General features: G+C 44.0%; 1 protein-coding gene across 3 annotated transcripts in view; it reads left to right on the top strand.

The window, feature by feature from the left end:
• The window catches only part of epsti1 (epithelial stromal interaction 1), an 85,532-nt gene that overhangs the window by 11,858 nt on the left and 57,934 nt on the right, over positions 1 to 15,740 (top strand). For all 3 annotated transcript variants that reach the window (XM_048602829.1, XM_048602830.1, XM_020536061.2), the window contains exon 4: positions 6,806 to 6,879. In XM_048602829.1, coding sequence (XP_048458786.1) covers positions 6,806 to 6,879 — 74 coding nt within the window. The remainder of the gene's footprint in view (positions 1 to 6,805; positions 6,880 to 15,740) is intronic.

The raw sequence follows: 15,740 nt of genomic DNA, 5'->3' as shown, positions 1-15,740 counted from the left end.
AAAATATACCTGGTTGGTGAACTTGAAGTATAATCTGTTGTCCCACCTCATACTCTATAGAATCCACTTTACCATCAATGTAAGCCTTGCTCTGTTTCCTTTTGTGACCCAGGTTCAGAAAAGTTCAACCCTAAAAGAGATTCAGTTCCCTGTCATCAAAACATGTGGAGTAAATCCAGTTGAACTAGAGACTATATTTCGCACTATCATTAGAACAAATGGTAGTAATGTGTTCCTTGTATAATTGTCTTCTGAACCATGTTTTTTGAACGAGGATTCATCCTCTCTACTATCCCACTTAATTGAGGATGATAGACAACATGGAATCTTTGATCCCAAATAAGGTCATAATATCTTGCATTATTTGAGCAATAAAATGAATGCCTCTATCTGATTCAAAGCTATGTGGAAGTACCCATCTAGTAAACACTTGTAATAGGACAATTAATGGTAGGACCTTGGATAGTGTTGTAGAACAGAGGGACTTAGGGATGCAGGTACATAATCCTATAAAGTTTGTGTCACATATAAACAGAATGATTAAAAACTCATTTGGCATGCTATGCTCAGTCCTTTGAGTATAGGAGTTGGGACATTATGTTGAGGTTGTAGAGGACATTGGTGAGGCCTCTGCTGGAATACTTTGTCCAGTTCTGGTCGCCCAGTCATAGGAAGGACATTATCAAGCTGGAAAGGGTTCAGAAGAGGTTTACCAGGATGTCGCTTATCTGAAAATGTGTTCCTTTCTTCTAGCGCTCAACCAATAAATTGATCAAAGCCTGATCAAATTGTTTGATCCCAGCTGATGGAGTTTACTGGTAAACGTCTCCCAAATGTTTACACCAAGCCGTAAACGTGACGTTCCATGTTCCATATAAGATAGTAGTGGTGCCAGTATGTCTAGAGACCACTGTGACAGCCTTTCGAAAAGACCGCTCACTCCACGACTCCCTCAGCCACTCCACACTCCCCACTAACCCCATCACCCCGGCACCTTTCCCTGCAACTACAGGAAGAGCTACACCTGCCCGTACACCTCCATTCAAGGCCCAAAGCAAACCTTTCATATCTGACAGGGGTTCACCTGCACATCCTCCAATTTGGTCTATTGTATCCGTTGCTCCCAACGTAGCCTCCTCTACATTGAGACCAAGCGTAGACTCGGGGACTGTTTCATGGAGCCTCTGTGCTCTGTGACAAATGACAACACCTACTGGTTGCCAACCATTGTTACACCCCCTCTGTCTCTCTTCCCCTACCCCCCCACTCCCTGGGTGACATGTCCAAGCTGGGCCTCCTCCAATGCCACAATGATATCACAAGGAAACAGGCGGAGCAGCGCCTCATATTCCGCCTCAGGAGCATACAGCCCGATGGCCTAAACATGCAATTCACCAGTTTTAAAATCTCCCCACCCTCAGCCTCATCCCACCAAACATCCCTCTCATCCCTGCCTCCTTTACCTGACACAACCTGTCCATTTTCTCCCTCACCTATCAGCCCTACACTTCCCGCCAACAATTCCCCACTAACCCCTACCTATATCCAATCTATCACCACTCCATCTACCTTCCTCAGCCCCACTCATCCTCCCTCCAGCCTCCTTGACCCGACACAACCTGTCCATCTTCTCTCCCATCTATCCGCCCCACCCATCTCACTGACCAATCCCCACCATTCCCTACCTGCATTTACCTATCACCATCCCAACTACCTTACCCAGTCCCATCCCTCCTCTCTCTATTTATTCCCCAGCTCCCTTACCCCTCCCCATTTCTGAAGAAGGGTCCCAACCCAAAACATCAACTCTCCAGTTCCTCTGATGCTGCCTGGCCTGCTGTGTTCCTCCAGCTCTACACTGTTGTCCATGATAGTTGCCTTATTTGGTCAACGAAACTGCAGGTCACAGCAGGTCCTGCTGCAGTTTTAACTCTGGTCATAATTTGAACAAGCTTGACCAAAATTCCCAGCATGCCTGCTTGTAGCTCTTAAACAGTCTCATAGCCATTTCTGCTGCTGGCCACCTGACCAAAAGGGACTGCAGCGATGTGGATACAAAATCGGCTGAGTGATAGGAAACACGGAATAATGATCAATTGATATTTTTCACTCTCAAGGAAAGATTGTAGTGGAGTTCCGCAGGAATCTATGTTGGCATTCTTGCTTTTCCTGGTTTATAAATTTAATCATCAAAACCTTGGTGTTCAGGGGCAATTTCAGATAACACAACCTGGAAGTGTCATAAACACACAGGCTATCCTCAATCAATCTACATTAGACCATGTCACTATTTAATTTTGTCCCAAATTATTGTTTCTAGAAGTTTTGCAGCTACTGAATTATACTGACTGCTGTGCCATGTAATTACTGAGGTTATCTTTTACAACCTTTTGTTTATATAAGGAAGCAATGTTTGTAACTCTCTTGTCCTCTGGTAATGCCCTGCTTCAAAGACTGAAAAATTGCCAATGCCTCTGCAATTTCTATTCCACTATTTAAGGACGTGTGTGGAAAGGGCAGATAAATGGCAGATGAAGCTCAATGCAGAGCAGTATTTGATTATTATACATTTTGGAAGAATGGACACAGTGAGACAATATAAAACCTGTAACAATTCTAAAAGGGGTGCAGGAGCGGAGTGACTTGGGGTATATGGGCATGCATTATTGAAGTTGAGAGGACTGTTCATAAAGCATAAAGCATTCTAGGCAAATTTAGTAGGGGCACAGAGTATACAGACGTTGTGTAGAATTTGTATAAAATACTAGTTTGGCCTCAGCTGGAGGCCTGTACGGTTCTGGGCAATACACCAAAGGAAGGACATGAAAACATTGGAGACAGTCCAGAAGAGACTTACAAAACTGAAATTCTTCATCCCAGGAACCATCTATCAGGATAGATTGGACTGCTATAGAAAGGATGCTATTAAATTGGAGAGGGCTCAGAAAAGATTTACCAGGATGTTGCTGGGAATGGAGGATTTAAGGTACAAAAATAGGCTGGATAGGCCAAGACTTCTTTCACTGATGCATTGGAGGTTGAGGCGTTACCTTATAGAGGTTTATAAAATCATTAGGCGCATAGATAAGGTGAATAGCAAAGGTCTTTCTCGTAGGGTCGGGGAGTTCACCACTCGATTACCTGTTGCATTGCTGAGGATTGACAGCTGACCAGACCTCTGGGAGCCAACTAGGAGTCCACCTAGTAGATTTGCCAATCCAGGCTTACTACCAATGGTAATGGGTTCAGGAGCTGCTTTTGTCCCCACCATCAGTGTCCGGAAGTAAGTTTCAGAATGCAGAGTCTGAGCTGAGGCCATCTTACACTGGTGTTGGAATGGCTGAGATGGCACTCTCACTGTTGGCACTAGGCAGTGCCCAAGCAGTGTAAAAGCATATGTATTAGTGCTTTCGCTCATCTGAGTGCGGAGGTCAGTTTTTCCGGTTTGCATTTATGAAATGTCTCTTGGAAATGTAGTCTTTGCCCCTCTTACCTTGTTGGTTAAAGCACAGTGAAGGCAGTCAGTCTTGTTGTGAGGCTCCATGGAAGGAGTTTGCTGATGCTGATTTCAGAAAGGCCTTTGATAAGGTTCCACGCTGCTAGGCTGCTCTGGAAGGTTAGATCACTTGGAATCCGGGGACAGCTGGCAAACTGAATACACAATTGGCTTGATGGTGGGAAGGAGAGAGTAATAGTGGAACGATGCTTGTCGTACTGGATGCCTGTGCCTAGTGGTGTGCCTCGGGTCGGTGCTGGGCCCATTGCTGTTTGCTATCTGTCATCCAAATCATTGATGATGTACAATGTGGGCCAAGAAATGGCAAATGGAGTTTAATATAGACAAGTGTGACATGTCACATTTTGGAAAGTCCAATCAAGGTAGAAGTTTCATGGTGAATGGTATGGCCTTAAGGAGTGTAGTGGAACAGGGGACCTTGGAGTTCAGGTGCACGGTTCTCTGAAAGTGGAGTCCAGGTAGACAGGGCAGTGAAGAAGGCTTTTGGCACACTGGCCTTCATCAGTCAGAGCGCTGAGTATTGAAGTTGGGAAGTGATGTTGTAGTTGTACAGGACATTGGCGAGGCCACACTTGGAATATTGTGTTCAGTTTTGGTCACGTTGTTGTAGGAAGGATGTTATTAAACTGGAAAGAGTGCAGAAGAAAATTGCAAGGATGTTGCCAGGACTCAAGGGACTGAGTTATAGGGAGAGGTTGGACAAGCTAGGACACTTTTTTTTTTCTTTAGACCGTAGGAGACTGAGGGGGAATCTTATAGAAGTGTTTAAGATCATGAGAGGCATGGATAAGGTGAATGCGCTCAGTCTTTTTTCCAGGGTTGGGGAACCGAGGACTAGAGGGCATAGTTTGAGATGAGAGGGGAAAGAATACATGGGAACTGAGGGGCAACTTTTTTTTTTACACAGAGGATGATACGCATGTGGAATGAGTTATGAGCGGAAATGATTGAGGTGGGTGCATTAACAACATTTAAAAGGCATTTGGACAAATACGTGGATAGGAAAGGTTTAGAAGGATATGGGCCAAGTGCAGGGAAATGGGGTTAGCGTGGCTGGAGATTTTGGTCGGCATGGACCAGTTTGGGCCGAAGGGTGTGTCTCCGTGCTGTCGGACTCTATGATGCATTTCCCCAATTTACAACTGTAGTAGAAACCGAAAGAACTGTGAATGTTGTAAATTTGATTTGCAGCATCCACAGTTCTTTCGGTTTTTATTTAGCTCACTGCCACATCTCTTCTAGGCATGCCCACCTTGAAGCTTTGCTCCTCTCTCTGATGGGGTTTCCGTTCCAATCCTCCTCCTTGTCCACCGACATTAATTTCACTGTCAGTCCTGGTGTTTGATCAAGTATTTGCTAAAACTCGGTTCCGCAGCCATATCACATTCCTCAGTGACTGCCTCTGGCTCAGACTCGCCTCCAGTCCTGAGGAAGGGTCTCCAGTCCTGAGGAAGGGTCTCCAGACCCGAAACGTTAACTCTGATTTTTTTTTTTTTCCTGCTGCAGTAGGTTGAGTTGTAGTGGTGAGGGTCCCTATTTGGGACCCAGTGTGGTCACCTGCAGCCTAATCCAGTCACCCATTTCTGTAATAAAAACCAAAAGAACTGCGGATGCTGTAAATCAGGAACAAAAACAGAAGTTGCTGGAAAAGCTCAGCAGGTCTGGCAGCATCTGTGAAGGAGAAAACACAGTTAACGTTTCGGTTCTGGTAACCCTTCCTCAGCACTGGAGGCGAGTCTGAGCCGGAGGCAGTCACTGAGGAATGTGATATGGCTGCGGAAACGAGTTTTAGCAAATACTTGATCAAGCATTAACGTTTCGGGTCCGGTGACCCTTCCTCAGAACCTTCCAAGTCACCGGACCCGAAACGTTAACTCTGTTTTCTCCTTCACAGATGCTGCCAGACCTGCTGAGCTTTTCCAGAAACTTTGTTTTTGCACCCATTTCTGTACCTTTATTTACCCAGATCATCTCCAACAAAGTACTGTCAATGTTAAGGAAACTTAGCAGGTCTGGCAGCATCTTTGGGGAAAGAAATAGTGAGTGTTTCAAGTCCGGCTTGATTCTTCAGATCACCATACCGATGTTGGATGTAATTTTCTTTTTTTTCCACTGTTAGACCTGCATGAAATAACCTCTGCAATGGTTGAAACCTTCAGTCTTTAAGAATTAGGAGTGCAAATAGGCTCAAAGGGCTGAAAAGCCTATTTCACCTTTTAAGAATAGTGGAATTGATCTATTTGTATTCCGAGTTCCACGTTCCTACTTATTCCTGATAACCTTTTGATTCCCAACCCAACAGAATCTATCCACTACTGCCTTAAAAACATTTCAGTGGCCATGCTTCCACTGCCTTCAGAGACATAGAATTCCAAGTTCTCAATCCTCGGAAAAAAGTACCCCGCACTTCCATTTTAAAAGGAAGACCCCAATTTTAAAACAATGTCCTCTACTTCTGGAGTCTTTCCCCCAAAGAGGAAGCCTCCTTTCCGTGTTGACCTTGGCAAGACCATTCAGAATCTCAAAATTCAATCAAATCACCCTTCTTGCTCTTCTAAACTGTAGTGGAAACCAGTCATGCCTGACCAATCTATCCTTATCAGACAGCCTGCTCATTCCAGGAATGAATCTCGTAAATTTCCTCTGAGCCATCATCAGATGATCATTGATCTGTAGTATAAAATATCCTGACTGACAAACTCAATTTGAATTATTACGCAAATACTTTGCTGCATGGTGGGGTGGTGACATAGTGATATCAACGGAGCAGTGATCTGCATTGAATGCTTTGGGTTCAAATTACACCATGGCAGCTGGTGGAATTTCAATTCAATTAATTAATAATTGGGAAGTGTCAATTTTGTTTCAAATGTTGCTGCTATCAACAATGGGTTGTTTTTTTTTTAAAAAAAAAAAAAAAAACCCATGTGGTTCACCAAAGTCCTTTTAGGGAAGGAAGTCTGCTGTCCTTACTGGGTTTGGCCTAGATGTGACTCCAGACTGTCAGCAATGTGCTTAATTGCACTCTGAAATGGCCCAGCAAGCCACTCAAATGGCTCTGTACCGGTTCTGATAGTAATTAGGACTGAGCCATAAACAAGCCTTGCCAGTGATGCTCACATCCCAAGTTAAAAAAGAAAGGAGCCTTTGAGTTTGATGAGAAGGACACTAGTATCGCTAATTTGAATAATATCTCGTACCCACCCATTTGATGGGCATCTTATCGACATTTCCCAGACCCTGAATTATATGCCTGGATCTTTACTGAATCTTTTTTTTCCTTTTTAGGTGGAAGCATTTCTGAAGCTGAGGCACGCCAACGACAGCAGATAAATCTCCGAGACTCCAGGTTCCAAAAAAACGTTCGTATGTTCAGATACAATGCAAATCATTGAATCTTATAGCAGAGAAGGAGGCCATTCAGCCCAGCACTTCCAAGGGACTATCCCTGTTTAGACCTGTGCTTTGTTTGCCAGAGCCGTGCACGCTTTCATCAAGTATTTGTCCGATTCCCTTTGCAAGGATATCATTGTATCTGCTTCCAGCACCTTTTTCAGTCAATGTTTTCGAGATCGTAATGATGAACTGCATGTTTTCTTGAAAAAATTTCTCCTCCTTACTCTTCAGTTCCTTTGCCACCCTTTTGAATCTGGTGTAAATCCCGAGTCATCACCTGCAAGCACCCTCCTAACTCTAGGTTTTAGCTTGAGGCAATGGCAGGTTTTTGTCTTCAGTTTAGGAACTGCAGGTTGGACAGTTTCCTAATGTCACCTTCCCGCCAGATATCTTGGCCTCGGGATGTTGGATGTAGGCTGGGGTGTATACCCAAACCACCTCAGGAAGGAACAAAGATGAGCAGGTGGTGTGACCACTAGGTTAGAAAACCCAAGCTCATTTCCTAGGACATTGACTTAGAATCATAGAATCCCTACAGTGTTGAAACAGGACCTTCGGCCCAACCAGTCCGCACCAACTCTTGGAGCATCCCAGCCAGACCCACCCACCTAAGCTAAACATCCCTGGACACTATGGGAAATTTAGCATGGCCAATCCAACCAGTCTGCACATCTTTGGACTGTGGCAGGGAACTGGAGCACCCGGAGGAAACCCACGCAGACACGGGGAGAATGTGCAAACTCCACACAGACAGTCGCCCAAGGGTGGAATTGAACCTGGGTCCCTGGTGCTGTGAGGCAGCAGTGCGAATCACTGAGCCACTGCTGACTTGTTAGATCCTTTAGTCCTTCCATCTCCTCCCTTGCCCTCTGCCACCTACATGTCCCTTCACTGTCTACCCTTACCTCCATTCCAGCCCAAAACACCAATACATGCCCACTCACCCAATGTTTACTAGGTACAGAACCATGAGCCAAAGACAGGCAAGTCTTTGAATTGTTTGAGGAAGAGGATTAGCCATTTGAAAATCCTGACCTCTGATGCTTCCTTTTCAGATTCTGTCTCAAAGCCTCAATTGAAGTTGCTTCTACTGTGCTGTTAGGAGGACATTCCAGATCCTAACCACTCAATGTATGAAAGACTTTCTCTTCTGTGACCGTTGTTGCTTTTGTCAATTACCTTAAATCTATATTCTCTAATTCTCAATCCTTCCACCAGTGGGAACAGTATATCCCTATCTACTCTGTCTTGACCCTTCATGATTTTGAACACCTCGGCCATCTCCTCTTCAAAGAAAATACCTAACCTCTCAAATCTATCCATGTAACAGAAGTTCCTCATCCTTGCAATCATTCTTGTAAATTTTCTCCACACACTCTCATGCCTTCACCTTTATTAGTCAGTGCATTGAGTATAGGAGTTGGGAGATCATATTGCGCTTGCACAGGACATTGGCTACATAACTTATGGAATACGGCATTCAATTCTGATCACCCTGCTATAGGAAAGATGTTGTTAAACTTGAAAAGGATTCAGAAAAGCTTTACAAGGATGTTGCCAGGGTTGGAGGGTTTGTGCTGTAGGGAGAGGTTGAATAGACTGCAGCTATTTTCCCTGGAGTATTGGAGGCTGAGGGGTGACCTTATAGAAGTTTTATAAAATTAGGAGGGCATGGATTAGGTGAATAACCAAGGTCTTTTCCCAAGGGTAGGGGTTTCCAAAACTAGAGGTCATAGGTTAAATGTGAGAGGGGAAAGTTTAAGAAGGGATTTAACTCCACTTCTTCCATGACCTAGGTAGTATAGAATCCTACAGCACAGAAATGGACTCTTCAGTCCAACCAATCCATGCTGACCGCAATCCCAAACTAAATTAGTCCCAACCACCTGTCCTTGGCCCATATCCTTCCAAACATTTCTTATGTACTTATTCAAACGTCTTTTAAATGTTGCAACTGTATCTGCATCCACAATTTCCTCTGGAAGTTCAGTCCACATACAAACCACTCTATTTTTTAAAAAAAAATGCCCTCCATGTCTTTTTTAAATCTTTCTCCTCTCTCACCTTTAAAAAATGTGTTCCCTAGTCATGAAAGCTCCCACCCTAGGGAAAAGACACTGTCATTCACCTTATCTGTACCCCTCATGAGTTTATGTATCTCTAGAAGGTCACCTCTCAACCTTCTACACTCCAATGAAAAAGGTCCTAGCGTATCCAGCCACTCCTCATAACTCTCAACCTCCATTTCTAGCACCATCCTGGCAATTCTCTTCTGAGCCCTCTCCAGCTTCATTATATCCTTCCTATTACAGGGAGACCAGAATTGGACACAGTACTCCAGAAGAGGCCTCGTCAATGTCCTGTATAACCGCAACATAACATCCCAACTCCTAAACTCAAAGATCTGAGCAATTAAGGGAAGCAAACTAAATACTGCCTTAACCACCCTCTCTATATGTGAGACGAACCTCAAAGAATTGTGTACATGAACCCCTAGGTCTCTCTGTTCTACAACACTACCCAAGCCCTGTTTTAATTGTGTAAGTCTTGCCTCTTTTGTTTTACCAAAATGCAATACCTCACATTTATCCAAATTAAACTCCTACTGCCACTCGTTAGCCCATTGACAAAAACGTTCAAGATCTCTTTGTAATCTTAGATAACCTTCTTCACTGTCCACTATACCACCAACCCTTGGTATCATCCGCAAGCTTACAAACCATGCTTTCTACATTCTCATCTAAATCATTTCTATAAATGACAGACAAAAGTGGAGCCAGTACCGATCCCTGTGAAATACAGCTGGTCAGTGTTTGGTAAAGACTATTACAAGGTATTGACTTAATACCTCAACTATCCACCCTGCTTCTAAGATTAATTCATATTTTTTAATTCCTAATCACTTCTACTATTTTTTTGTCAAACTTTTTGCTCTTTATATTTTTACTGTTCATATTCCAAAGATCCCCATGAAGAAACTTTTAAACCTCTTAATTATTAATTCATGCAATATGACTGTCAGTGGTTAGGCAAGCATTTTATTGCCCATTGTTTTTGATTCCTCTCTCTCAAATCACAAAAAAGCTCTTCAGGGACTGGAATTTCAAACTATTGAGAAACCATTTTCCCTACACGTATACTGAGGGAGAAGGAGAGGTTACTGCTAAACTGAAGTCAACTGTATATCCAAACTGACCACACTGACTCAGACCTCAGGCAGGCAATCTAAACTTCTTAGATTTGTGAAGCTTGTACCTTTATTTCCAACAGTCAGCCTACACCCAGCACCCCATGCCCAAAAGATGCCACTATATCCCACACCCATCTGTATCCCATAGCTGATACCAACTATAGGAGCATACCCCCTGACAGGGTCAAAGACACAGGAGGCAGATAGGATTCAGGCAAGTGGAAGACTTTTTTTATTCAAGCAGAAACTGGTTGATGCAGGGAGAGGGCCAAAGGATCTTCCTCGAATTTTCTGATGAAGGGTCTAGGCCCGAAACGTCAGCCTCTCTGCTCCTATGATGCTGCTTGGCCTGCTGTGTTCATCCAGCCCTGCACCTTGTTGTCTCGGATTCTCCAGCATCTGCAGTTCCTACTATCTCTGATTCGATATGAGAAAGCAATTTTTCCTTTAATCTTTGGCTCAGATCAGAAGAGAGATCAATTACACACTCTGATCTTCACAGCGAAATACAGCATTTTTATGCATTGTAATGCAAAATGATCAAATACAACATGGACACTGTCCTTTCCCCTTAATACACGCACCCAATTCCGTGGGACACCTAATCAATGATGGGCATTCCTATGGACAGCCCCAGATTCCCTTGATTTTATGGCATTTACTACACATTATATTCCCCAGGCTTTGGGATCTTTCTATGCATCCTATTCATTCACATTCCAAAGTTACTGACTATATTCCTTTAGATCTGTCTCAGGCTTCCTTATCTCTGAGGACAGCTTGAATTGTATTTCATGTGCTTATCTTTATCAAATTCATTTGTTCCTTTTATGTTTCTCACTGTCCCAATTATATATGTAAAAGTGCAAAAGACAATTAGAAATTAACCTTATTGCAGTTAGTTAAAACTGTTATAAAATTCGTTATTACATGTAAAATTATACAGCTACCTACTGTTAGCACTTTAATTAATGGGCTGTGAACAATCTATTTTACTCGGGGCATAAGAGAAGGCATTTCTTTCACATCCAGGTTTCAGTGTTTTTTTTTTTAATGTTTGCGTTATACTAACTTTATATGTGTATTTATCTTTTTATGTTGAAAGCTACTTCTATGGTTATCTGAAGAATTTTTTTAACTACAAGCAATTTTTTTAATATTGCGAGTGACTTCAAAGAAACAACTATTTTACTACAGCTGCAAAAGCAACAGCTAAGGGAGTTAATTTGGCTGGGTTATGGGCTGAGACTCACACCTAGTGTTATTCATTTACTGGGACAATCATCCTTTCATAAATGAGGCTGGAATCCATCACTTACCTATCCTTAGGCATCCTCTTATCAGAACTGTCTTTGGTTGTTTGCAAGAGCCCTTTTTACTGACGTTGGAGTAGCCCTGTTCAAAAGATACCCTTTATGTTTCACTGTGTGAGCAGGATGTTTAGTTTTGCTTAGTTTCTGTCTGTCATTTTGTAAGCAGGCATGGGCTGTTTAGCATAGGCAGAAACGGGTCACTTTGTATAGACAGATACAGGTCACCCACATAGATCTTCTCCCCTCACCCCCCGACCCCCGTACCCCTTTTCTCAGCTCGTACCATGTCCAGGGCAATTCAGTCCCTCTCCCAGGACCCATCATATATCCTTCTTGACCAAGGGAACCCCAAACATGTCTCTCCTGTCACAGGGTGGCCCTAGCCTGTTGACCTTCAAGAACCGCATGAGTAAGGGAACATTCCAACAATGCTGGTACCCAGAGGCGATCATCCAATTCACCCCATACAACAGCACCTTCTGTGTATGCAGACACAAACCATACCCTGGCTACCAACATCCTGGACAGGGTCATGTTACCTGGGTTACGTGGTACCGTTCATGCACCACATGGCATCCCTCCTGGAGGAGACATCAAGACAGCACAAATGTACAATTTCAGAAACAGGAGGTTCTTGGCCATATTGATACCCAGGTACAGTACAGCCAAGTTAGCCAGAGGATCTATCAATTTGGCTGTAGTCTTAGAACAAGTAGCCAATGATACCTCACAAGCCCTGGGCAAGATAAATGCAGAAATGGTCGCCATATGAACCATGGCATTGCAGAACTTAATTGCCCTTGACATGGTACTAGCTAAGAAAACGGGTACATGTGCTCTCATCAGAAAGGAGGGCTGTATGTACGTCCCTGAAAACTTGGAGGAAATTACTGATTTGGCTGACCATATCTGAAAAGAAATGAACAAACTCAAACAAACCCCATCTCCAACCCTATGGAGTTGGGTAACAGGATGGCTGGGATCCCTGGGGATGTCCATCGCCCAGGAAATAGTAATTTTTGTTGTTATACTATGCCTGTGTTATCTCAACTTTTATTTCGTTAAATGTGGTATCATAAATCTGGGTAGTTACTAAATCCAACAGGCGTTCCCTTTCCCTGGTTTTCAACCCTTGTCAGGCAGACCAGGCTATCAGGTCTCCCTATTCCTGATGTGTTAGTCAATGTGACGAAGTGGGGTGGTCTTGTAGTTGGGTTGGAATGTAGCCAGGTTATATCCTGCTGGTTTCCATTGTGCTCTATCTTGATCAGTCCTTACTAAGTACCTCCCACCATTGGTAGGCCGCCCGTCCCTATCTCTGCCCTGAACAATTCTGCTTCCATACCCATTCAGCTAGGTCCGAGGCATTAAAAGGGATCTCACAGGTATCTCTCCCTTAGAATGTATGGGGATATGTGTACCGACCCAGTAACTGGACATGTTATTGTCTTTTTGCGTACACGCAAGATAAGTATAAAAAGGTGTTCAACTCTCTCTCCTCCACTCCCCTATCAGCCTCGATGGAATCAGCAGTGAGAAACCCACAGAGGATTAACGTTTTCATACTCATGAAAACTTCAGCAATATTCTTAATTAAAGTTTCCACTGCGCAACCGTGTAACACGTATTTACGTGCAATCTTTCCTGGTTGTCATCCTGGGGTCAAGGATCCTGTTCCTGCTGTTTGTTGGTGCTCACAGATGAGGGCAGTTTAAAACCTGCAAGAGGGAGAGACAGATAGACAGAGAGCGAGCATACCAGACTAGCAGGCTGGACTGTTACGCTATTAACACTTATATACCCTTACCTGTGTAGGATGTCTCCATTTACCAGTTCTGTTTTTATTAATAAGTATGCTTCTGTTACCTGCTCATATTACCTCATGAGGCCCATGCCATCGGGGGGCAAAGCTCCTTTGTTTGGGATTATTTTCACGAGGACCCTTGATCCTGGGGTTGGCATTTTCTGTTTGTCCTGGGCGTCCACTCAGACTCGCAGTCCTTGACAGCTGCTGGTCTCGTGCCTGTCCGTGAAGTATGTGTAAATGCTCAGAGGGATTTCATGTAATCCCAGACTTGTCCCTTGCTGTTGGTCCATTCTGCTCCCCCCTGTGATTAGGTCCTGGGACGTCCCCAGGGATCCCAGCCACCCTGTTGCCCAACTCCATTGCCTTCTGGACCATCAGAATGGCTGGTAGGAAAAGGGTCCATTTAACCCCTTCTCCTATCATTGCCTTGTCAGAGCATTCTATTCATTCTCTCTTCATGCCCGAGCTTTGTGGGTGGTAGGGGATTTGATACCTTTGTGTCATTCCCAGTAGTTTTCATGCTTCCTCCAGGTATTTGCTGTAAAGTGGGTCCCATGGTCTGAGTCCAGTTGTAAGGAAAATCTCCACCTATATATTATTTCAGCTGCCAGTATTTTTGCCATAGAGGTTGCAGTACCGTCCTTTGTGGGGAAAGCTTCTACCCATCTGGTAAACTGGTCGACAATGACCAGGCAGAATTTCTTATTGTGGGAGTGGTCCTATAAAATCCATTTGAATGTGTTGCCATGGTCCACGTGGACAGAGCTGATGGCTGATTTTAATTTTAATTTTAATTCCCTGTCCTGGTTCTGTCTGTGCACATGCAGTGCATCTCTGGCAAAATTTTAGCCAAGTCTTTTCACCACCAGCAACTAGATATCAGCATCATCATTTTATCCCTCCCTATGAGTGCTTAGCCATGGTAAACTTTGCTTAGGTTCTGTTGGCAGAATGTGGGAGCTACCACTTTGACTTCCTTTCTCCAAATATCATCTGGTCCTAACACTGCCCTGTCTTTAATCTATCCTGCTTTTTCCTCGGAGCTAGCTGCTGCTTGTAAATTTAAAATGTTCCACTCATTATCTTTGGCTTCTTGTTCTCTCACAGCTTCTATCATCATCACTTCCTGTTCTAACATTGCTTTTGTGTAGTTGTTTCTTCTCTGCTCTGGTGTCGGAATCTTTGTGTGCTTTTACTGTAAATCATTACTGCTTCCTTCAGTTCAGTAGCTGTGGCCACTAGATCTTTGACTAAGGCCTCCTGCTGAATTACACTATCACTTGAGGTAACCTAACCTCCCCTTGCCCATGCCATCATGTAGTCATGGACTACACCAAAGACATTCCTACTGTCTGTGTAGATGTTAACCCTTTGTACTCTCCCTAACTCCAGGGCTGCAGTAAGTGCTTTTAGTTCAGCTACCTGGGTGGAATGACATCCTTCTATCCACTCTCCTGCTAAAAGCTCCCCTTTCAAATTACCATGGCCCACCCTGTCCAAGCATCACCGTCATAATACTTCTGCGCTCCATCTACAAACATGCAATTCATATCTGGCCCTTCTAATGGCTCTTCCTTAACTCGACCCTGTCTCTTTTCTCTTCCTGCTCCATGAGGGGGGATACAATCATATGTCTCTCCTTCCTGATTCACATAGTTTGCTGGGTTCTCTCTATTATCTTTAACCACTTCAACATGCTTGTCTCCTGACAACAGTGCAGCTTCCCATTTGACATGCCGACTGTCTGTAACACCGCTTAATTTGCCAGCTTCCAATAACTGGACTATGCTATGTGGAGAGTGTAATATCATCTTCCCTGGTTGTGTCAAGGGGGAGGATGTCATTAGTGCCCAAGTAGCACATTGGATGGCTCGAACACAAGTGTTGTCTCATCATGACCGGATCTATTTTTCCTAAGTAGTATCCCACAGACTGGAGCTTGTCTCCATAACTCTGTAACACTACTTTGGATTGATTGCTATTGCTTTCACTGCAAAAGAGGAGAAAAGGCTTTTTCAGGTCAGGGAGTCCTCTTGCTGGTGCAGAGGCCAGTGTCTGTTTGATCTTGGCAAAGGCTGTCTCCTGCTCAGGTCCCCATTCAATCTTCTCTGAACTAGCCCCCACCCCCTGACTTTGGTAAGGTCTTGCAGGGGTCTGGCTAGTTTGCTGTAATTTCTTACAAAGCTCCTGCAATAGTTAAATAGTCCTAGGACATGTCTTACCCCTTTAACAATAACTTTTGTCTTTCTGGTGGAATTCTACAGCTGGCTTGCATTACTATCTGTTGCCAGTGGCAACCGGCTGGGATTTCCCTCATTCTGTCTTGGTCCCTGTCCGTGCCTGCTTCCCAGGGTGGGGGGGGTGGATGAGGAGAGAAACCAGCAGTTTTATTTCCCCCCCACCACCACAGTTCCACAATTAATGGTCTTACTGGGACAATGTTTTGGCAAAATGCCCTCCCTTGTTGCACGTGAAACACACTCTCTCCTTTAGCTGTAGAGAGATAGTAGGAACTAC

Source organism: Rhincodon typus, chromosome 11, assembly GCF_021869965.1.
Source record: "Rhincodon typus isolate 14 chromosome 11, sRhiTyp1.1, whole genome shotgun sequence".
Classification (NCBI taxonomy): Eukaryota; Metazoa; Chordata; class Chondrichthyes; order Orectolobiformes; family Rhincodontidae; genus Rhincodon; species Rhincodon typus.
Note: the sequence above shows the minus strand (reverse complement) of the source record. Positions and strands in the feature narration are given on the sequence as shown.